The sequence below is a fragment of the Mizuhopecten yessoensis genome, unplaced genomic scaffold (assembly GCF_002113885.1).
Source record: "Mizuhopecten yessoensis strain PY_sf001 unplaced genomic scaffold, ASM211388v2 scaffold716295, whole genome shotgun sequence".
NCBI classification, from domain to species: domain Eukaryota; kingdom Metazoa; phylum Mollusca; class Bivalvia; order Pectinida; family Pectinidae; genus Mizuhopecten; species Mizuhopecten yessoensis.
In genome coordinates this window covers 98,941-123,258 of record NW_018480045.1, presented here as the reverse complement: position 1 = coordinate 123,258, position 24,318 = coordinate 98,941, and the positions used below count along the sequence as shown (strand labels likewise).

Genomic DNA, 24,318 nt, shown 5'->3' with positions numbered 1-24,318 from the left:
AAATATGTCGTAGCAAAACTGAAGGCTTGGTGTGCGCCACCTTGCTGATGAGACAAGAAGACTAGTTTGATCCTTTGATGTACATCAAAAGAACCTCTCGATCACGTAATGGTAAAAATTGACTGGCTTTGAAGTCAGGGGTTTCTCCTTTGTAATCTTCAAAGGACAGGTATCAGCCTAGCGATTGATCAGTTTTTTTAACCTGACACCAATCAAACAGCTATCTGGTACCTTTTATTTTGCTCTGACATATTCCAGGGGTGTAGAGAGTGTACATGAGCGTAACCCCTGGATATCGAGGATGCAGGGGTCAAAATGACATCTCTCAAATGACTGGGTGTTTTTTTTTATAAAATACAGGACAGCTATTACCTACTGATTGGTTTTATACATGTGCTGTATTAGCAGTGTAGCTTCAGATATATTATAACAGGTTAGGGCCACAGGTCTATGGGCTCCTTTCCTGTTCTTTTTTACAAATATTTGAAAATTAATACATTTTTACAATTCAGAAAAACCTGATGAATGAAAGTGTTAAGCAGATGAGCATTGTGTTACTGTGTGCATATGATAAAACAGAGGTTTTTATTAATTTATTATACAGACTATGAATGAGAGAGAATGTGATAGATGTACATGAAAATTTAGATGTGTATTGAATAAAATGAGTGCGTATAAAAATGTTGAGAAAATGCGATAGGTATATAGTATGTTAGTGACAGATCGTTTAAAGGTATGTACATGTATATTTGGTATGGATCCATTCTCATCATTCTACAAATAAAACCAATGGGTTAAAAATTCAGTTTTTGTTTTGATTTACACAACTGTTAAGAATATGTTAAGTAAAACCTATTTGACTTCCAACTTACATGTATCATGATAAGCTATACCATCAACACCAAACTTTAAAATAATCGTATTGAAATACTGTATACTAGTATAAGCCATAAGGAAATTTTCGCCCTCGATGATGAAATCTATTTTCAATATTAAATTTGCCCTTTTCATTTAGTTACTATATATATTATATTGTATTCAAATGTTTGCTGTGATGATAAATTGGCCCTCATTACAGAGGGAAAAAACAGTGAAAATTAAACTCCACCAAAGATTTCCCGGTATACAGATACATGTACAATACCATTAACAGTAGTTAACTGATTGATTAAAGTAATCCTTCTTTTACCACGGCTTATCCAGGGCTGTATCCTGTAGAAACTTTTGTCAAAGAATGCTCAATTTAAAATGACCAAATCATTTAAGCAAATCTAAAATTATTGACAATGAAAAGCAGGTTACAATAAAAGAATATTTTTCTTTGATTATGTCATTTTGTTGAAGCAATTTATTATAATTGTGTCACACAATGATGCCTTCCTGTAATTAATTTGAGCAATGTCTTTTACACAGTAAACCAAGCTATTTTATTTATCAATAATATTAATAATAAAAACAAACTCTTGGAATTGATTACCGTATATTGAAATTTAATTGCTTGATATCTTCCTTAATCATTACAGCTATGTATTTCCATGTCTTTATGATGAATGTGGCAAATAATGCCAAGATGGTTTCACCTAACATCTATATACAATGTACATGTGTATTCTTTGCATGTTTGGAAAAAGATGGAAAGCGATTAAGTTCTTATTAATTTGGAAACATTCAATCTTACTAGATACAAACATCACATGCATAGTTTTCTTGCATCTCTTAGTACATGTCTGAGGCATAAAGATCATGACAATCAAAAAGTAATGCACATACATGTATATTATTGTTAATTAAGAACTAAATACATTGTGATGGTAAGTTTACTATATACAGATGATAGGCCATGAACAAATTGTGTTCCCTAGGGGCTACCAACAATTTGTATTGTAACGTTTTATATCCACATCATCGCACATGTAGTGATTCAACACTTGAGAACACTTGGTTGTAGCATTTAGAAGTTTCCCTGTATACCTGTACAGTATACAACTAGGAACACAATCAGCTACAACTGTCCAACAGTTTCTGTAGGATGAGTTTCTGTCCGTGGTCAGTGTACAACACATATTTCTGTCGCTGAGACAGTTTGTCCAGTCCCGACGCCAGACACTCCTCATCCTCCTCTAGACTGGTATCGTACAATGCTAGACACTTCTCAGCACACCTGTAAAAGTCACGAAACACCTGTAGCTACATCATAATAATGAACCAGGCTAGGAATCTGTCACAAAACAAAATATAATTAAGATTAACCTAGCTGTCAACCATTTTTGTTTCCACAGGACTATCCTGTTATATCCCAAGCAACAATACAGTTCATCATCAGTGAGTGTTGCAGGTTCCCCCAAAGGACCCCTGTTATTGATAACCCATCATCAGGTTTGACAAAATAATTCAAGACTATTTTTTGAAAGGTGAACAAAAATGCATGGTTTATTTGTAGAAAGAAAAAAAGATAATAGAGAAAAACTAAATCAGAACTAGCAATCAAAACTCTTCTGCGATATGTACGATGCCCATGAAAATCTAGGTCAAATTCATGTGTATTCTCAAAGAGAGAACAGTGGGCGTGACAGCAAAATCACAAGGCAAAATAAGTTATTAATATAAAAATAAGCATTGACATTTGAAACACACAAGGAAATTGATTATTTCCCTGTGATGTCAACCATAACACTTTCCCATAATCTTATTAATCTGCATCTCACAGAAACCCAGTATTTTAAGTTTGTCTATCAGTGTTTGACATCTGCCTTGGAAATTTTGATAAAAAACTATGTTGCGGGATATTACTTTCAAGAAAGGGAAAGATCACTATTGGAAAATTGTAAGTGGTTTTAAATAATTCATTTTACCAAATTGTATAGGCCATTATCGAAGCACAATACAGAATACATATCATGATTCTAAGCCTCATTGTTCTGTAATAGAAGTTGTTAAGTTTATCTGGCCCATGCAACCTTGAAAATTTTGTCAACGTTATTTTTTCTTAAAACACTTGATGCCAGAAAGATACAGAAACAGGAATAATGAGCTAGGCCTCATAGCTCATAAGATGAAGTTGTCTTGATGGTTTCAAAATGATTTGTGAAAATTAATCATACTTAAAACTTACCCTTTCAGTAACTTTTTCCATGTCTCCTTCAGTTTTGGTATTCCATTTGGAACTGAAATATTTAAACCCCATAATAAAGTGAGATAATTTGTCAATGTCTAATAGAATTCATACATCCCTGTTGGTGATCCATAATTGTAAGACAAAGTTACAAAAAAAGAAAACTAAGTATCCTCATTTATTGTACAAACATCTTGAATGTTTCCCTTTTCAACAGTAACAAAGAGATACCAGAGGAATCTTGCCACCCACAATTGTAAGATCTGTATTAGTTCTAGGTGTGTTTGATCTGTTTTTCTGTCATGTCATGAATATGTGTGGTAATTAACTATTGATCAAAACTTAAACTGCTGTGTTTGTGTCCTTACAAAGTGAGGTTGTACATATACTTTGACCTATTTATTAGTACGTATACTGTATGTGGAAAAGAGAGAACAAAAGATATTTCTGTTTTCTAGCATCCATCCTTTTCTTTTAATCAAGCTCAATTTTTTTCAGACATGTACATATCAAATCATTCAAGCACCAAAAGGCTTCTAAGTAAGTTCCCTAAGCATGGGGCAAGTTTGTATTGCTCTGCTATTGAAGTACATTACTTGTTACCTTGTTGTTTCCCCACAGTACAGCGTATATTACCCCTAATTGATTTCAGATCATACATATAGAGGACTGGATAGTAATGTATCGTCTTGTTAGATAACCAAACTCACCAAACATCCACTTCTCATCACCGTCTTCTTCCTCGTCTCCTTCATCTTCACTCCATCCATCTTTCTCCTGGTGTTCCTCAAATTCACCTCTGGTCATCTCCAGTACCTGGACAGTGGTCAGCCAAGACAGAAATGTAATTAAACATTCATATCCAGTACCTGGACAGTGGTCAGCCAAGATATAAATGTAATTTAACATTCATATCCAGTACCTGGACAGTGGTCAGCCAAGACAGAAATGTAATAAAACATTCATATCCAGTACCTGGACAGTGGTCAGCCAAGACAGAAATGTAATAAAACATTCATATCCAGTATCTCGACAGTGGTCAGGCAATTGCAATTCAAATGTAATACTAGATGATGTGCGTTCATGTAGAGCCTCGCCAAATTCAAGTCAAAAAGTAACACCATGGTCATAATACACCAAAGTAAGGCAATATGATGCCCATACATTTTCAGAAAAACAAGACAATATGAAAAATGCAATTAAATTGCTCTTTCTCAATATCTGAAAGCTTTTCTAGATATCAATCTATAGGAGTTATCTACCCTCAGGTTGGTCACCAAAATAGCCAGTGAAATTGCTGTACTACTTGATTACAGATGCACAAAACAGATGTAATCCGGTGTAACATTCATCTAAGGTTTTGAATAAGGGCTTATTCTCACATCTCAATTATGTAAACCTGACCTTATAAGGTAAGTCCCTCCAAATACATAAATCACAATTATGTAGACCTGACCTTATATGTAAATCTCAATTATGTAGACCCGACATTATAAGGTAAACCCCACCACATATGTAAATCTCAATTATGTAGACCTGACCTTATAAGGTAAGCCCCACCACATAAATTGACCACAAGTATGTAGACCTGACCTTATATGTAAATCTCAATTATGTAGACCTGACCTTATAAGGTAAGCCCCACCACATAAATTAACCACAAGTATGTAGACCTGACCTTATAAGGTTTGTTGGCCCATGACTCTGTAAGTTTATCCCCGACGTGTATGATAACACTGTACCAGTAAGTTCTAGGACAGATTGGTTTATTTTACACTGTTAGATCATCACTTACCTTGAGAGTTGTCTCCAATTCATCACACGTCTCTACAGATTCATTACTCAACACAAAAGCATCATCTTCTCCAACCACCTCCTGAAGACAACCATTGACACTATCAGTACAAGGTAAACAGATTATATTAAGCAGGCCTGTGGTCTATACATAGGCAATACCACACCTGTGACGTCTTCGATGTCTTAGAAAGCACAAGTTTTTGTGTAGTTGAATACAGCCATGCATGCACTGCCTGAGTAGCTTGTGCACATTTGCAAAATAAAATTGTTATCTCGGACATCAGATTAAGACAAACATGTTGTTTGTTTCTAACAGATAACATTTGTTTTACCAAACAGCACTGGCAGGCAAAGCAATAAATGACTTCATTTGTTTCAGTTCATTGATTTGAATCATAAGATAGTAAATTACATAAAGTAAGTGAAATTGATATTATTTGTTAGTCAAGTTGAAACAAACAAACAAACAAACAAACAAAAATAGTAAAAAAAAAATACTAACCTGTTCCATTAAAAACTCCCATTTCTCTTCCAGAAGTGTTTTATCTGTCTGATTGGCCTCCAGATTCTCAGCAGTTGTCTTCAGAACTGAGGCTGGTATATCTACCTGTGTGATATAAAGATCTAGTATATTTACCAGTGTGGTGACAAGATCTTATATATCTATCTGTATAAAAACAAGATCTTGTACATCTACCTTATAAGCTATCAACATGTACCAAACAAAGCTGTAAGATTCTAAGTTAACCAGTACCTAATTCAATTACAGCAAATTTCCAGTAATCACTATGAAATAACAAACATTCGCAAAGTTCAACTTTTAACAAAATCCTAGAGTTTCTTAGAGACTTGTTTGACATGATCATCCAATTAGAATATAAAATATAAGCCTGTTGAACTAACCCCTGCAATCTGGATCCCTGCATAATCAACTATACATGTATATACCCACTGCATACATTTCAATGACAAATATAAAACAAAAATATGTCTAAAATATTTGAAATTGAATTATTGTTCAGGGCGAGTTTGGTTCAGACAGCTTTACAGTACTTTCTACAAGTATATGAAAACAGCTTTTACTCCTGCATATGACAGATTAATATTCCATTACGACTTTATCAACATCTGTTCTGATATATCAACACATAGTTGCACTAATGCTATCCTGTGAACTTACTGTGTCTTTGTCGTTGTTGGGATATCTCTCAGAGAAGCCGTACATGTGTAGTTCGTCTTTGTTGGACAGCATACCATAGGTGTTGAACACTTCAGCACCCTGTATAAAGTCAGCATGGTTTATCAACTAGTCAGGACAAGAGGCCCAAAGGGTCTTAAAACACAAAATGAGACTTATGACTCAATTAAATGGCAAAAAGATGAATGGACACTTTTAAAGGCACTACTACGTATGACACTTCACAATGGTATTTACACATTTCTGATCATAATGAAAGTTCAAAATAGACTTTAAAGATGACTGCCATGGAGGCCAAATTGCATTTCAAATTGGCCCAAAATAAAAACAATTGCTCAAGACCATGCACCGATCATTTAATAAGTTTAAGTAAAATCAGTTCAGGTTTAAATTCAAAACAGATTTTCAAAAGGTTGCCATGGTAGTGACTTTGACCCTCCCCGAAATGGCTGAATATGAAGAGTAAACGCTGTTTCAGATGCCATATGATATGATCTGGTCCATTGAATTTACTGTTTAACATTTTATCAACTAAAGAAGAAAAGTCTCAATCTATTAAGAGAACGCCAACCTTGGCAATTTTAGAAGTTGAAACCATTTTCAAGAAATCTTTCTCAAAACGAAGCTCAGCGTTGTTGTGGGCTACATGGTTAAGTATGTCGGCCATTGGCACCATCATCGGGGCAGATTTGGAGGGAGCATCTTCTTTATCTTCATCATCTGCCACTGGTTCAGTAAAACTGTATGCCATCACAAAGGCCACCATTTTCTTGTATAGCTCCACATTCTCACAGGCAGGACTGACAGATACATAATATCTACATATACTGGTCAGATAAATAATAACTTAAAGCTCAATGATCTTACTGAGGTAAAAGGACATGGCATATGGAAAGCTGTTGACAAGGGACAATAACATCCTTTGTTCCAAAACAAAATGAAGATAAAATTTAATTCTAATTGTTTCTATTTTAATCTTTGGACAATAGAGTTTCAGTTTACACCCTGTGATGCTGTGATAAAGAATAAATGTGTCAAAGCAAGATACCAACTGTATGAGAAGCATCTTGATAAGCATGAACACTGTTTCTAACGTGTTGTAAGTTTGATAACTTCTGTGTGCTGCTCCAAAAGCATCCAAATGACTGACACCTTGGTGGGGTACATTTACTAGGATTCTTGAAAAATTGATCGAAAAATTGATTTAACGTTAGCTTTCAGAACTAATATCCATTGCTATAATAAGAGGTACTTCTAAATGTTATGAAAATAACTGGTCAGATCAAGACTAGCAATATAATCTCGGAGCACCATGTGTGTGTACGTACTTAGACATGTTATAGATGTTCATTACAATAAAGCAATTTATGAGAGTTACAAATATTATATTTAATGTATTACTTTATATATCAATCACATTCATCAGACACTATTCTAAGAAAAGAAGAAAATTGTTATATCAAAATATTGAAACCTAGTCTAAACCATCTTCGCTAGCCAAGTGTTCGCTCAGTGTACACTTGGCTAGCGAAGATGAGTCTAAACAGACCACAGTTAAATTATGCACAAATGGAGCAAAACCCTTGCAAAACATAACCGCTATACAATACTCACCTGGTTCTCATGACAGAATCTAATAATTCAAATACTTTTTTTACATAAAGGACCGATAATATTCCTATGAGTTTCCAAAAATTAAATAAAAATAAAAAATAATGATGCTGTCTTGTAATTAGATGGTTATCCTTTAGTCAGGTCGGTGATCTTCCTAACTTGTCACAAAGACTTACTTTTAAATGTAAAAATTAAGTAAAGAAAAATTAATTTTCACAAAATTGGAGAAAGATGTACAGGGTGCATTTAAAAATTCAAGAAATATGAACAAAATATTTGATTAATTACCCAAACACATCTGTGTGCTTCTGTACAAATGGCAGAACAATGGTTGTGAATTCCGATGTCAGTGACTTTATGTCTCTTTCCACACATTTGAGGATCCCATTAGCAGAACCAAGCAGAGACGCTCTCTCAGATCTGTAAGACACAACATTCGGAAGTCATAATGAGAAACATCAACATCACACTACTGCAGTTCTCTAGGACAAGCTATGTCTATTTGACAGTTCTCTAGGAAAAGCTATGTCTATTTGACAGTTCTCTAGGACAAGCTATGTCTATTTGACATTATTGACCTCAATTCATACTTTGCATCAGAAGAAGAAAATAGAAGAACTGGTATTTTTCCGTTAACAATTATATACAGTAGGCTTGGTACAGTATATATAGTTTTTTTCTGAGCAATAATTGCAATAGTTTGAGGTACTGGCTGTAGGTCAGTGTTTTTTCTCCAGGAACTCCGTCTTTCCTCCACCACCAAAACCTGGCACATCCTTAAATGACCATAGCTGTCAATAGGAAGTGAAACACAAACAAACCCACCCAAGCAATAGTTTGAACTTTGATCCTTTGCTGTGCCTTGGCAGGTAAAAATTTGAGAAAGACACAAGGAATTCTATTGTTTCCTCAACCCCTAACCCCTAAAACACCATACAGTAAATTAATTAAGTGAGTCAATCTCGTTATTTCTAAAATAAGCAAAACCAATGCATAGTGGGGTATTACAAGTCTATTATATATTGATGAAAAGGAATATAAGACTTTTTCATGCACAGGGGAGTAGGATAGGGAAATTCCACCCGAGGGGTTTTCAAATTTGGTAAAACACAAGGCTTTGCTGAGGGTTTTGCCAAATTTGAAAATCCTGAGAGTGGAATTTCCCTATCCTACACCCTTGGGCATGAAAGAGTATTTTTCTCTCATTCCAACTACCAGAATAAGCTCAGAAACCATGAAAATGTGTTTTAACTGGCTACCATTTTGAAAATATCAATTTTTCCTCTGAGACTTTTAAATGCAAACGAATCATCCAGCCAGATTTAGCATACTCCATATTTGTGAACAGGGTTTGTGCAGAAAAAAAATCTCATTTTTCTAATATGTATGGTAAATATATTGTAAATATATTTACGTCATCGGAGAGTTCCAAATTCATGACGTCACGTCACATGAAAGGGGGCGTAAGATAGAAATTTCCTACACCCCTTTCTTACCCTGGACAGCTCTATCTTACACACAGGGAAATGAGAGAATATATATGTAGCGGTGATTACAGTGTCTAATATAAGAATGCTACATTAAGTTTAAGACCAGGTGGACGAAAATAATTCTTATATGTAAGTGAACAAAGAGATATCAATCATACGTAGCTCTTTGGAGAGGAATTTCAAGGAATTTAGGTTTTTCGTTAAAACAAAAGCAAAATGTCATGCATATGTACTGGTACTTGAACTAGAATCTTTCTGATATCTTCTTGCAGCAAAGCATTATTATACTCAATTATCAAGAAAAGTTGAATTATTTCTTGGGTGGGATGAAATGGGAAAATATAATAGACTTCCATTTTTTGTTAACTATTTTCGAAATATTTTTATAAGAAGAGCATCCCTTTACCAATATATTCAAATCATGTCATAAGCTATGCTATTGCCATGAAAATTAACATAGCATTGCCATTTTATAATATTCACATGGTCATATGACTCTCATCGCATACCAGAAGATTCCCTCAAAAACCTTTGGGACTAACTGCAGTCACAATGATCAAGTATGTCAATGATCAAGTATGTTGGCAGGATAACACAGCCCATACATCATAACATTTCACACACTCACACACTAGCCTTTTTATTTTATGATATTTGCACCTTCATATGGTTTTCATTCAAAATATTCAGTTGAAAACTGAAAATCTGATGTCACATGGTCATGGAAATGGACGGACAGAAATCGTGATCAAAAAACACACTACCCTTTTGTTGGGCATTTATAAACAAGAGTTAGAGGGACCTGACAAGTATGAGAATAATGAGGTTCCACTGTGCAAAGAACAGATCATGTTGATTTCAAACTTACTCAGGCCAAAACATCGGGAGGTCAAGCTCCCTGAAGTCCGGTACAAGGTCAAGGTAAGGCCGCCATGTAGATTCCGGGTTATTGTACTCGTACATAAGGGCCAGGAGGAGGGGCACCCAGCCACTCTCACTCACCAAGGCAGCTGATTCTAAAAGGCAAGTAGTAAAGAGGTGAATAATATTCTTAAAATAGGAATGGCAAGTTAGTGTTATCATTATTAATTTCCAAGATCAGGTTCTTAACAAATTCTCATGTTTTACTGTTGCAACAGTATTGTGACATTTCAAATTCCTATGTAAGCTTTTTCTTCCTATTTTTGTGGGGGTTTTCCCCTCATAGTTATTAATTATTAAGATTGAGCAGAAAGATCAGTTGTTGATGCTAAATTACCTTTTTTTAACAAACGGGATATTGCACAAGTTTTGGGATGTAGAAGTAGCTTTCTAGGAACTTTAAATAGGCATTCTCCACTGTCCACATTGTCTGTGGTTAGCATGCCATACTGAGCACAGGAACCCTGCTTGGAGACAGCAACCTAAAAAAACAAAATTTAAAGAATTTGTGAACCATAAAAGCCGATTTGTACAAAACGAATAACTTGAGAAATATTTATTTAAAAGCTAAGGGGGATTGCTTTTTGTGAAAGTTGAATAATAAATTTTACTTTACAAATTAGACCACTATGACAGTAAAGAGAACGGTAAGGGGCCTGTTAAAGAAGATGGATCAAGGCATTGTTCTGAAGGCTGAAATATTGAATTTAAGTTCTAATGATGAACACTGTTTGCTTTTCTTCCGCAGCTGATTATTTCTGTCCTCTTATTAAATGTTTGTTTCCAAATTTTATTACATTGCCCATATAAGTTCAAATATAATGGAACAAGACAACTGTCATCAGAATCCACAGTAAAAAGGAACAAGACAACGGTCATCAGAATCCACAGTAAAAAGGGACAAGACAACTGTCATCAGAATCCACAGTAAAAAGGAACAAGACAACTGTCACCAGAATCCACAGTAAAAAGCAACAAGACAACTGTCATCAGAATCCACACTAAAAAGGAACAAGACAACTGTCATCAGATCCACAGTAAAAAGGAACAAGACAACTGACATCAGAATCCAAAGTAAAAAGGAACAAGATGACTGTCACCAGAATCCACAGTAAAAGGAACAAGACAACTGTCATCAGAACCCACAGTAAAAAGGAACAAGACAACTGACATCAGAATCCACAGTAAAAAGGATCAAGATGACTGTTCCCAGAATCCACAGTAAAAAGGAACAAGATGACTGTCACCAGAATCCACAGTAAAAGGAACAAGACAACTGTCATCAGATCCACAGTAAAAAGGAACAAGACAACTGTCTTCAGAATCCACAGTAAAAAGGAACAAGACAACGGTCATCAGAATCCCCAGTAAAAAGGGACAAGACAACTGTCATCAGAATCCACAGCAAAAAGGAACAAGACAACGGTCATCAGAACCCACAGTAAAAAGGGACAAGACATCTGTCATCAGAATCCACAGTAAAAAGGAGCAAGACAACTGTCATCAGAATCCACAGCAAAAAGGAACAAGACAACGGTCATCAGAATCCGCAGTAAAAAGGGACAAGACAACTGTCATCAGAATCCACAGTAAAAAGGAACAAGACAACTGACATCAGAATCCACAGTAAAAAGGAACAAGATGACTGTCACCAGAATCCACAGTAAAAAGGAACAAGACAACTGTCATCGGAATCCACAGTAAAAAGGAGCAAGACAACTGTCATCAGAATCAACAGTTAAAAAGGAACAAGACAACTGTCTTCAGAATCCACAGTAAAAAGCAACAAGACAACTGTCATCAGAATCCTCAGTAAAAAGGAACAAGACGACTGTCATCAGAATCCACAGGAAAAAGGAACAAGACAACTCTCATCAGAATCCACAGTAAAAAGCAACAAGACAACTGTCATCAAAATCCACAGTAAAAAGGAGCAAGACAACTGTCATCAGAATCCTCAGTAAAAAGGAACAAGACGACTGTCATCAGAATCCAAAGTAAAAAGGTACAAGACAACTGTCATCAGAATCCAAAGTAAAAAGGAACAAGACAACTGTCATCAGAATCAACAGTTAAAAAGGAACAAGACAACTGTCATCAGAATCAACAGTAAAAAGGAACAAGACAACTGTCATCAGAATCCACAGTAAAAAGGAACAAGACAACTGTCATCAGAATCTATAATGGAACAAGACAACTGTCATCAGAATCCACAGTAAAAAGGAACAAGACAACTGTCATCAGAATCCACAGTAAAAAGCAACAAGACAACTGTCATCAGAATCCACAGTAAAAAGCAACAAGACAACTGTCATCAGAATCCACAGTAAAAAGAAACAAGACAACTGTCATCAGAATCCACAGTAAAAAGAAACAAGACGACTGTCATCAGAATCCACAGTAAAAAGGAACAAGACAACTGTCATCAGAATCAACAGTTAAAAAGGAACAAGACAACTGTCATCAGAATCAACAGTAACAAGGAACAAGACAACTGTCATCAGAATCCACAGTAAAAAGAAACAAGACAACTGTCATCAGAATCCACAGTAAAAAGCAACAAGACAACTGTCATCAGAATCCACAGTAAAAATGAACAAGACAACTGTCATCAGAATCCACAGTAAAAATGAACAAGACAACTGTCATCAGAATCCACAGTAAAAAGAAACAAGACAACTGTCATCAGAATCCACAGTAAAAAGAAACAAGACAACTGTCATCAGAATCCACAGTAAAAAGCAACAAGACAACTGTCATCAGAATCCACAGTAAAAAGCAACAAGACAACTGTCATCAGAATCCACAGTAAAAAGCAACAAGACAACTGTCATCAGAATCCACAGTAAAAATGAACAAGACAACTGTCATCAGAATCCACAGTAAAAAGCAACAAGACAACTGTCATCAGAATCCACAGTAAAAAGAAACAAGACAACTGTCATCAGAATCCACAGTAAAAAGAAACAAGACAACTGTCATCAGAATCCACAGTAAAAAGAAACAAGACAACTGTCATCAGAATCCACAGTAAAAAGAAACAAGACAACTGTCATCAGAATCCACAGTAAAAAGAAACAAGACAACTGTCATCAGAATCCACAGTAAAAAGGAGCAAGACAACTGTCATCAGAATCCAAAGTAAAAAGGAACAAGACAACTGTCATCAGAATCAACAGTAAAAAGTTAAATGTCTCTTGAATTGAACATCAGTAGTACTATACTGTGGCTGCTGTGAACGATAACCTTTAGAATTTAAAGTAAAATCTGCCTCTTCAGTATATCTCTACTATTATATTGTTTTGTAAACTTTGTACTACTACATATAATCACATACAATATATACAAAAAATCTGCCATAGGTAAAAACAAAGTTCCTTATCTAATCATTTTGTATTTTATTTCATTAATTTAGTGGAATAACATTGGATTTTTGCATAAAAAATGCTGTGAATAAAACTTCCCTTATTTTAATGTAAATTCCCTTAAACTTATTGTAAAATACACAGATTGGTCTCAAGGAAATCTGGCATGTACAATGTATGAGCGTCTCATTTATCACTACCGATCCATTGAAAAACAGTATTTCCATTTCCAGCATCTCGTATGTAAAGCTATCATATAAAGGTAAAGTGTTAAGATAAATTATTACTGTTGTTACTACAATGTATCATGAAATATTTGTCTATAGAGGTACCTCACTCTGCATTAATTACATCATGCTATGCTTTACAGTTGTTTAAAAATAAAATGACTATTTGATATAGATAAAAAAGAATAAAAAAAGAAAGCAAAAATATTGCTTGCTGTCCAGGCATTTTAGTGAAGGGCATCAAAATGAAAGGGGAATACCTTGATAAGGGAAATACCTTGAGCTCTATGCCATAGTTTTCACTTCATCTTCTTCATAGAAGGAAGAATACAAAAAAAATGTAATTTGAAAAAAACGATCTGAATTTGAAGTCTTCTTTATTATTATAACCGGTACATAGGTAACTTAAATACCTTCAACTATAGTAAGATTAATTAACATTGGAGAGAAGCTTGCCAAACTATTGATAGGTTTTTGCATAACTGAACATTTACATGTTTTTTACCCAAGTCATAGGAAGGGCATCCATATTGTTTGAGATGGCCATGGGCTGATGTTAAAATTGCTGTAACAATTTATTCAATATCAGCAATGAGCATAAGTATAAGTAGTGTGGCTAGCAGACATCTATCTGTTAATATAAAATGTTTAAGTCTGTTGTCAGGGCTAGAAGAAACTGGGACCAATATTATATATACAAGAATATATATCAACCAGTAACAGAACAAGAGGCCCCATGGGCCTGAACCGTCACCTGAGGCCTACAGTGTTTATTTTTGTTGTTGAAATATGTACCAATTTGAGTACAAAATAGTTAAGTATAACGTTAACTTAAGTTTGTCAGGTCCATGAGCTGATCATTCCTAGACCGAGTTTCAGTTAAATCGGCCTATTTAATAGAACTTGTTTTTAAGTTTGAAATAGTTATTTTCAAAATAACGGCCGTGGCAATCAAATTGGATTTCTGATCGACTCGAAAAATAACAACACTGTGTCAGGACCATGAGTAGATCATTCCTACAAAGTTTCAGTTCAATCGGCCCATTAGAACTTGAGTTTAAGTTTGAAATAATTTTTCAAAATGGACGCAGTGGCAGCCATATTGGATTTCTGATCGAACCGAAAAAGAACAACACTTTTTTTAGGACCATGAGTCGAACGTTCCTACCAAGTTTCAGTTCAATCGGCCCATTAGACCTTGAGTTTAAGTTTGAAATAATTTTTCAAAATGGACGCAGTGGCAGCCATATTGGAGTTCTGATCGAACCGAAAAATAACAACCCTTTTTTTAGGACCATGAGTCGAACGTTCCTACCAAGTTTCAGTTCAATCGGCCCGGTAGAACTTGACTTTAAGTTTGAAATTGTTTTTTTCAAAATGGCGGCCATGTCGGCCATATTGGATTTTTGATCGACCCAAAATAGAACAACACTTTGTCAGGACCATTAACTAATCATTATATTATGTTTGTATTTTGCAGGTAGCAGTCATCCTTTAGATTAAAGAATTCGAAAGAAATGAAGATGTTAATTCTCATTTATGACTGCTACTACTATGTATACAACTCCGACACCCTGCCAGGCATGGATTAGGGTTATCGCCTTGTCATCAAGCCATCGTTCATCACTCATTTTTGCCACATCTTAGGATCACATCATGCCAGTGTTACAGTGCCCTGTCGTAGGCTGCACATGGACGTCTCAAGACCTGACAGCAGAATTTTCAGCCGCCCTCACTGCTTCTCTTCAAATTCATGACAGGACCGTCCATAGAACCCAAGCCAATCCAACACCACCAAAGCTCAAGTTGGACCCACCAATTGTTTCTGCTGGATGTGACCCAGACCAATGGTCAGCTTTTACCAGGCAGTGGAACATGTATAAGGTTGGAATGGCCATTACGAACACTGTTCTCCCCACTGTGCTATTCTACTGTTGTGACACTGATCTACGGACAGATGTTCTACGTGACCTTCAGTGCGATGTAGCTAATATGGCTTAGGCTGATCTCCTGGCTGCTATTAAGAGACTGGCTGTTAAAGATGAAAGTACTCTCGTTCATGGACTCATGAATGACCGCAGGGCCGGATCTCAAAATTGTGAGGCATGGACATTTACGTGCGCTAAGTGTTCAGTGAAGGGACAATTCACTACATCCTGCAGCAAGTGCACAACCTGTGGTAACTGGGGTCACCGTAATGCCTCATCCAAAAATTGTCCTCAGGGTACGGGTCGCAGGAATTCTTCCAAAGGCCATGCTTCAGGAGTGTCATCTAAGGAAACAAATTTGGACAAAGCAGGTTATGTGTATGACCAACTGTGCACAGCAATAGCAAAGAGTTGCTTCCAGAACACTTCTACCATTTATTTGCCCCAGGATTCGAAGGCAGGCCCCAAGACTTGAACATCATGTGTATGAGGGACAGTGGGTAGCTCGCCCCTCCAGGCCCCACCCGTTGTTGTCGGTTAACATGACACCATTGCCAGAAGATCACACCACCTTTGGACACCCCATGCAGAAGACGTCAAAACTGAAATCAGTCACAATACCAATGGTGGCTGACACAGGGCGTCAGAGTTCGATAATACCCCTGAAATCTGCCTATACTATGGGAATGTCGAAACAGGATCTTCTCCCTGTTACGCTTGTCATGCATGGAGCTATAAAAGAAGAAGGTAAACATTTCCACAGGAGACATTACTGACACTACACGGTCAATATGCATACTTTGCTATGTATCTGACACTATGGGAAAGGCCTTCCTTTGCAGGGAAGCGCTCATATCTCTCGGGGTCATTCACACAGACTTCCCCAATGTGCCTACGGATGTCACCACCTCAGTTGAGGACTCTGAGGAGATAACTTGTGCTTGCCCCAGGCATCAAACGGAACCCCCAACACTGCCGACTACGCTACCCCCAAGACTACGATCCACAGAAGAGATCATAGGGGCTCTCAGAGATTGGCCTCTTGATAATTATCTTGACTACCAGCGCTTTGATGCCATAATTTCCAATTTCCGGAACAAGGTCAAGTGCGTTGATGATACTTGCATGTGGGCAGGGTCCATTGAAGTGGCATTCTTTCAAGCATGTGAATGGTTTGACCTGTGTGCTCGTAATGGCATCACACTTATTCAAAAGAAGTTTCAGTTTACCCAGGACACCAATGACTTTTGCAGGACTGACAATCACTCCAACAAACATTTGACCTAGTGCTAAGTTCCTAGATGCTATCAGAAATTTCCCCACACCAACTGATATCACTGGTGCCAGGGCATGGTTCGGGCTTATTAACCAGGGTACGTACGCCTTTGCCAGGTCAGGACAGATGAAACCTTTTCGGACTCTGCTAAAACCGTCTACAAAGTTTGTCTGGACAGATGAGCTGGACCAGCTATTCAATCAGTCCAATGAGGTCATCATACAGGAGATGAAGGAAGGGGTGCGCCTGTTTGACCCTAACCGACCGACTTGCTTGGCCACTGACTGGTCTGTTTGACGCTGACTGACCGACTTGCTTGGCTACTGACTGGGCCGTTGATGGAATAGGGTTCTTCTTGATGCAGAAGTACTGCCAGTGTACTGATAAGACTGCTGCCTGCTGCCCTGATGGTTGGAAGCTGTGTTTAGTTGGCAGCAGGTTTACACATACTGCTGAAAGCCGCTATGCTCCCATTGAAGGGGAAGTCTTGGCTATTGTTTATGCACTCCACCAGACTCGCTATTACGTGCTAGGCTGCAAAAATCTACTCATAGCCACGGATCATAAGCCACTACTTCAGATCCTGAACGATAGGTCACCGACAGATATTAGTACAGGTTCACAGTTGTACATGTTCCTGGAAAGAAGAACCAAGGTCTGGATGCTACTTCTAGACACCCTGCCTCCCCGCCCGAGCACCTACAATTGCCTGGCGAAACTTTGAACCTTGATATGGATGACAACACATCTATCCCATTGCACGACACCCTGAATAGCCTTTGCCAGCATAGTGAGAACGAGGACATGGCTGATGACACACTCACTGTTGCAGCAGCGACTACTGCGTTGAATTCTGTTGTCACCGTTGTTACATGGGGCATGGTTCGAGAAGCTACTGCATCAGACAGCACATTCGTCAACCTCATTCACCACCTAGAGGCTGGATTTCCTGGAGATTGCAGAGAGCTATCTACTGATTTGAGTCCCTATCATCGCTTTGCAGCCAGTCTGTGTGTGGTGGATGGTGTGGTGCTTATGGGTCAACGCGTGGTTATCCCACCTGCACTTCGAAAGCATGTACTTAATGCACTACATGCAGCCCACCAAGGTGTCAGTGCTATGCGTGCAAGTGCCATAGACTCAGTGTATTGGCCTGACATCACAGTTCACATTGCAAGAGTAAGGGACGAATGTTCACATTGCCACCAGATGGCTAAGTCCAACCCGATGCAGCCCCCAATCAGACATAACACCACCAGATTACCCATTTCAGATGATCTGCAGTGACTACTTCACTTACAATGCCACGGACTATGTGGTGATCGTGGATAGATATTCCAACTGGCCTATAGTGCACAGATCAGATTCTGGGGCAGATGGTCATGTCAAACGACTGCGAGAGACTTTTGTGACATTTGGCATTCCTTAGTAGTTGACATCAGATGGGGGCCCGCAGTTTACAGCAGGGAGAACACAGGAATTCCTCAAAGCCTGGGGTGTTCTGCAGAGGATTTCATCGGTCGCAAATCCACATGCTAATTGCAGGGCTGAGATGGCAGTGAAGACTGTAAAACGCATGCTTATGGACAACATAACCGCGTCTGCGTTTCTCGATGTGGACAAGTTTCAGAGGGCCCTACTGATGTACAGAAATTTCATTGACCCGGAGACAAAGGCATCACCAGCGTTAGTTTTGTTGGGTCGACGACCCATCCGTGATGCCATCCCAATACCGATGAGTAGATACTCACCTCATGAAACATGGACAGAGCTAATGTCCCATCGAGAGAAAGCACTCGCCAGACATCATGCCAGGGAACATGAACAGTGGAATGAACACACTCACCAGTTACCACCACTGCAGGTTGGAGATCACGTCTACATACAAAACCTGGTTGGAAACCATCCTCAGAGATGGGAACGTACAGGGATTGTTGTGGAAGTACGTCAGTTTCACCAGTATGTCATCCGTGTGGATGGCACAGGCTGAGTGACTCTCCGAAATCGCCAGCACCTTCGTAAGTTCTCTCCCTTTCATGGCACTACCCCTTGGGCTGCAGTATCACCGCCTACGTCAGATGAACGGCTGCCTCCGGAAGCGCCTTCCGTCGACAAAATCTCTGCTCCAGCCGTAGTGCCACAGCTGGACCAACCTACAATACCGTTGTCACCACAGGCCCTACAGGCTCCACTTCCCTCGCCATCACCACATGTGCGACAGACACCATCTAATAGGATCAGGCCACAAGCTACCACCCCCACACAGGAGTCTCTGTCAACACCACATCGATTGAACTTTGATATGACAGACCATTTGACAAACTCACAAACTTGTTGAGCCTGTGGGGGCTCGGGTAACACGAGCTCTTGCCCGTCTTCAACCTCATAATAAGACCGGAGTAAAGGAATTGGAACAACCACGAAGACTTCGTCATTGCACCATGGAGGAAGAGCCTGGACTTCGGGGGCCTGAAAAACTAAAGTGACTTTTATGTGTCTGGATTTTATTTTTGAGAGACTATCGTTGTGCTTGTTTTTGTGATCAGTCATTAAGGACAGATGACTTATTCAAGTTATCACTCAGAGACCTGGCTTATCAGTTTTCTATGTTCCATATAAACTTGCCCTTGGGGGAGGAGATAACTAATCATTATATTATGTTTGTACGTTGCAGGTAGCAGTCATCCTTTAGATTAAAGAATTTGAAAGAAAGGAAGACGTTAATTCTCATTTAACCATGAGTCGATCATTTCTATTTAGTTTCAGTTCAATCGGTCCAGCAGAACTTGACTTTAAGTTTGAAATAGTTTTTTTCAAAATGGCGGCCTTGGTGGCCATATTGGATTTCTGATTGATCCGATAATTAACAACACTTTGTCAGGACCATGTGTTAATAATTTCTATTTAGTTTCAGTTCAAACGGTCCAGCAGAACTAGACTTTAAGTTTGAAATAGTTTAAAATGGCGGCCATGGTGGCCATATTGGATTTCTGATCGACCCGAAAAATAACAACACTTGGTCAGGGAGATGTCAGTAACCTTCCCATGAAATATTAATGAAATCCCTTTGCCAGTTTTTCAGCTTAAGTTGAAAATGTAAAATGTTAACGCACGACAACGGAGGAAGACGGATAGCAATAGGTCACTTGAGCTAAAGCTAGTTACACATCCACCAGATGTCTGTGATATTTTTACTGATTTTTTCGTAAATGTTGCCACTGATATAGGTGTAGGTAAATACAAATTGTCCTGAAGGAGCAGATCACCCTAGTGTTTTAGCAATAAGAGAAAACACTGATCTGCCCGAAAGGAATTTTAACTTTAAAGAGCTAAGTGAAGAAAAAGTAATAAAATATATAAAGAAAATCGGACCAAAATAGGCTACAGGTTTCTTCAGCTCACATGTTGTGGCATTAAGACCTATTACAAACTTGGTTAACATGGTCTTATCTAAAGGCTATATTCCAGACCAACATTAGCTCGCTAGGGTTACCCCTATTTTTAACAAGAGCTGTCGGAGAAAAGCATAGCTCGCCTATGTATGTTAATTTAATACTGCAACTATCAATAGAAACACATGTACGGTAAACCTTCGGTCAGTTCGAACAAAATGAAATAAATATTGATGAACCTGTTCGGATTATACAAAATTATGCTTCAGAAAATAAGCGTGAGTTCAAACTATCGGCAAAAATTTCGGCAAAGTGCAAATCAAGTCACAAACATATACCCGACATATTTTCTTCACCGGAGTATACCTCTATATATCCAATGTAAGGTTGATACGGAACAACGACGGCCTGGCATAGAACAATGGCACATTTATAAATGGGTAAAATGATAGTATATTATTAAATGTTAATTGATCATTAAACTTTTTTCATTTCGTGATAATTGTGATCGTTATTGCGAAGCAGAGGCCCTTGTGTAGGCCCCGAAACAGTACACGTTTCATTTGTGACACAAAAGTTAAGACTACCTAGCTTGTATCAGAGACCTGGATATTGAGTCTCTGCGTGGTTAGGTTTTATTTGAATCAGAAACTATTGTATACATTGTTTCGTAATGAATGGTCTGTTTAATAAATTGAAAACATAGTCTACATAACCTGTTGCGCTTACAAAGCGCTACTGTACAGTAAATATAGGTCTATATGTTAGTAAAATTAGGTCAGAACATCAACATGTCTGCTTTTAAATTATAAGTGATATAGTCATAATACCTACCAAACTTATTTGACACCTTCAAAATTACCCATCGCTAATTGGGACACCTGTGGATTGTTTGGACTTTGAAATGAATGCTAATTACGTCACTCACCATGGCTGCCCGGCCGATTCCTACCACGACATCGTGTCCTACCCTACCTGGTGTGAGGGCACACGTTTACAGGTAACACCTTGATTGGCAATAATTAAGGGATGTCGGTCGCAATAAAATAATCAAAATGCTTAGTTAACACTGTATTTGACAACACACGGGCGATTTCTTAGCATACAGCCATACAGCCTGACATCAGTTCGTACTGATCGCATGTATTTTCGGGGCCTAAGTTGAAATTGGCTGTCTTGTGCACGATGTATTTTTCAAACAATGTAAAAAAAATGAATCAACGCTAAAATCTGTGACATATATTTATGGTTTGTCTGTCACAGCTGTACTGCAATGCTCACACATACAACCCAATACCCTAAACGTGTCTGTTGATCAAAGTATTGGCATTTTTCCGGGGCCAATCGTGGCGTGCTTTCAATGGAGTTTGACGAAAAAAATCTTACTTTACGTTTTCATTTGACAAGTTCGGACGATCCGAAATAGGGTCAATCAGAGTTTGAACTATCACTAGCTAGAAAATTATTGTTTTTATTGAAAAAAATATGTGTTTGAACTATCCGCCGATTCGAACTGACCGGAGGTTTACCGTATAGTAAAACGTTGATATAGTGCCTGTCATTTTATTTGCCACGTCACTTACCACCAGAATTTCAAGGACTGGTAAATGTGTAGAAACATCTATGTGAAGTGATTGTTAAGAAATTAACAAAGTCCAATAAAGCTGTTTTTGGACGCTAAAATATGAAAATATGGTTCAACACATTGCTTACACTCATGATCAATACAAATACTTCAACCTTATAATAGACAACAGCCTATTGATGGTGGTGGTCCAACACTACCCAACAAAACTTGCCAAAAACTTTAACCTCAAATTTAACTAAGTCCAATTAAGCTGTTTTTGGGCCATAAAATATATAATTATGTTCCAGCACATTGCTTACACTCGATATAAATGACTTAAACTCATAATAGACAACTGTGTATTGAGTGTGATGATCCAACACTGTCTGGAAAAAACTTGCACCAAAACTTTAACCACGGAAGGAGGGACGCCGACGCCGGGGTGACTACATTAGCCCCCCTATTCTTCGAATAGGCGAGCTAAAAAGGAGAACCCTTTAAGTAAAAAGAACTATAGACCAGTGAGCATTTTACCGACTATTTCCAAACCTTTGAAAGGTCTATGGTTGAGCAACTTGAGGGCTACTTCAGCGGTATTTTCAATGTATGTTGCCATTCTGATGAATCTGTCCAAGGCATTTGACTGTGTACCGTCTGAACTCCTATTGGATAAGCTGGGAGCGTATGGGTTGGGAGATGCCACTGTGGAGCTTATCAGGAGCTATCTCTCCAACAGAAAGCAATGTGTAAGAATAGGTGGTACTACAAGTCCAGTGCTAGACACTTGTGTAGAAAAAGGTGAAGGTAAATGCCGTTATCATATTTGAGCTTCTTTTTAATATCTCTTGATGCAAATGGTAAAATATTGTTTTAGTTAAATGATCTCAAAGTGATCACAAGAAAATTGGCTAGATTCTGTTTTAAATAATGTTTTAAAGTTACATTGGGCCCATTCTGCAAACGACAGCTCGACTCGCTAGTTTCGTTTTGAAAACGAGGTTATTTGGGAAATCTACATTTAGCATCAACGAAGAAGGACAATAGCGGTGGTTTGCTGTTGGAGCAATTTTATGCCTCAATCGAAAGTGATCGGTTAAAAAATAAGAAAAAAATATTTAGTGTACGAAATCACGTCCTGTACAAAATCATGTACCCTTACTCTACCGACTTTTACATAAAATTGACTTGACTTGACATATTGGCGCCCAATAGCAAAGAAGTTAGATCGTTATTGGTTCATGGTTCATGGTGGTCGACGTCTTCGTAAGCATAGTATTGCTTCTGTTGACGCTTCTTCATAATTGTTCATATATTTACAGGTTGTGCAGATGACGCGTATATACTTATATTACATATTAGTAGCACGATGGTAAAAACTTGATTGGATGGTTTACCCAATGTTTATTGAGTCTAGATTTAAAAACATTTAAGGTTGGGGAATCTACCACAATTGTAGGGAGTTGATTCCAATTATTTACAATTCTATTTTTAAAAGCATGTCCCCTAATGTTGGTCTTGTACCGATTTTTTTTTCATTTATTTTGAGTTTCCCCTCGTATTGAGGTTGTCGAAGGCAGGGATGGTTTGTTGGTTGGTTATATCTATGGTGTTTATCAGCTTATAGATTTCTACATTGTCAGATCTTAGTCTTCTGTATTCAATTGATGGTAGCCCTAGCGGACAGATACGCTCAAGGTACGAGAGCTCTTTAAGGGATGGAACTAGTTTGGTTGCCCTTCTTTGAACATTCTCTAAGGAGAGTTGGTCTTTTTTCAGTATAGGTTAGCATGTGGTGACATTAATTTCAAGGTATGGACGTACCAAGGATTTAGAGAGGTTGAGAAACATTTCTTTGTTATTAGATTGGTGCATAACAATACTTAGAATTTGTACAATAAACTTGAAAATTTACATATAATTAGGTAATGGTATCTACAGAAATTGAAAAATCACGAAACTACTTTTGAAATGTCCCGAAAAACCCGAAAAAAGTCCCTAACGACCTCACATGTTCATTTGCAATTAGTGCTCCCAAGGACAACACACAACGTCAGTGATAGTGTTTGTCATTTTCACAAAAAAAGTTAGACATCAGAATAGATCATTTTTCTTGTGTACAAATGTACTTCATTGTTTTTTATCAGCGCTAAAACTGTGATGAGCTTAAATTAATGTACCCTCGTTTGCGAATTGAAAGCGTGACATTTACCCACCTTTGGAGAAAGCCAAAGCTTGTTTTCACTTGTCCAGCTTAGAAAGTCTTCCAACTTCGTTTCATCCCTAGAAACAGTTGAGATCTTTGAGGAAACATTGCTGTGGTCTTCACACGTTCTTTTCGCGGGTGCCGCCATTTTATTGAATAAATTATCTTCACTATAGAGAGTTCCATTGTTAGTTTTGACCCAATCAAAACTTCGCCTGAATTACGTGC

General features: G+C 37.8%; 1 protein-coding gene across 1 annotated transcript; it reads right to left on the bottom strand.

Annotated features, from left to right (window-relative positions):
• Positions 1–1,469: 1,469 nt before the first annotated feature.
• LOC110442730 (N-lysine methyltransferase SETD6-like) lies at positions 1,470–24,268 on the bottom strand. Its single transcript, XM_021486473.1, has 11 exons — positions 24,101–24,268; positions 10,470–10,614; positions 10,080–10,227; positions 8,010–8,141; positions 6,679–6,907; positions 6,090–6,188; positions 5,412–5,516; positions 4,908–4,988; positions 3,823–3,928; positions 3,113–3,164; positions 1,470–2,161 (listed from the first exon to the last, which is right to left on the bottom strand). The coding sequence occupies exons 1-11, from the start codon at positions 24,236–24,238 to the stop codon at positions 1,999–2,001; spliced, it is 1,398 nt and encodes a 465-aa protein (XP_021342148.1). The 5' UTR covers positions 24,239–24,268; the 3' UTR covers positions 1,470–1,998.
• Between the last annotated feature and the right edge of the window lie 50 nt (positions 24,269–24,318).

Bases quoted from the DNA above. Each gene is read 5' to 3' on its own strand.
- LOC110442730 (XM_021486473.1), bottom strand. From the start codon at position 24,238: ATGGCGGCACCCGCGAAAAGAACGTGTGAAGACCACAGCAATGTTTCC. The intron at 10,228-10,469 runs GTAATTTAGCAT...CTTGCCTTTTAG, and splicing joins ATCCCGTTTGTTAAAAAAAG to AATCAGCTGCCTTGGTGAGT. The intron at 8,142-10,079 runs GTAAGTTTGAAA...TGTGTCTTACAG, and splicing joins CTCCCGATGTTTTGGCCTGA to ATCTGAGAGAGCGTCTCTGC.